Below are 490 nucleotides of genomic sequence, written 5' to 3'. Positions count from 1 at the left end.
GTCTGCACAAAGTAGGCCGAAGCCCACCCAGGGAGGTGGGGCCAGGTGCCATAAAAGAGGCAGACTCAAAATGCTCAAAGTTTGAGCCTGCCATCCAAGGACCACAGCGTCATGCTAAGACCGTTGCTGGATCCAATGAAGAGAGACTTCAGGGTCCTGAGACAGTTGGTTAAAGGATCAGGAGCACAAATTGTGTTCTCCTCTATCCCACCAGTTGCAGGGATTGATGAGGGGATAAACAGGAAGAGCCAGCAGATTAACACCTGGCTCTGAGACTGGTGTAACCAGCAGGACTTTGGTTTCTTTGATCATGGGTTGATCTACAGGACACCAGACATGCTGGTAACAGGTGGGGAAAGCCTAGCCCGAAGCTAAAGAAGGATCCTGGGACAAGAGTTAGCAAGGCTCATTGAAAGAGCTTTAAACTAAGTTTGAAGGGGGGTGGGGATGAAACCAGGCTTACTAGAGAGAAGCCTGGGAGCTGCATGCC

General features: G+C 50.8%; 1 protein-coding gene across 1 annotated transcript in view; it reads right to left on the bottom strand.

Moving 5' to 3' along the window:
• Window positions 1–156, bottom strand: part of GALNT14 (polypeptide N-acetylgalactosaminyltransferase 14) — a gene marked incomplete at its 5' end in the record, with an annotated part of 38,836 nt that extends 38,680 nt beyond the window's left edge. The window contains one exon of the mRNA XM_009996332.1: window positions 139–156. Within this exon, the coding sequence (XP_009994634.1) occupies window positions 139–156 (18 nt within the window). The remainder of the gene's footprint in view (window positions 1–138) is intronic.
• Between the last annotated feature and the right edge of the window lie 334 nt (window positions 157–490).

The sequence above is a fragment of the Chaetura pelagica genome, unplaced genomic scaffold (genome assembly GCF_000747805.2).
Source record: "Chaetura pelagica isolate M959 unplaced genomic scaffold, ChaPel_1.0 scaffold620, whole genome shotgun sequence".
Taxonomy (NCBI): domain Eukaryota; kingdom Metazoa; phylum Chordata; class Aves; order Apodiformes; family Apodidae; genus Chaetura; species Chaetura pelagica.
This window is presented reverse-complemented; position numbering and strand designations above follow the sequence as displayed.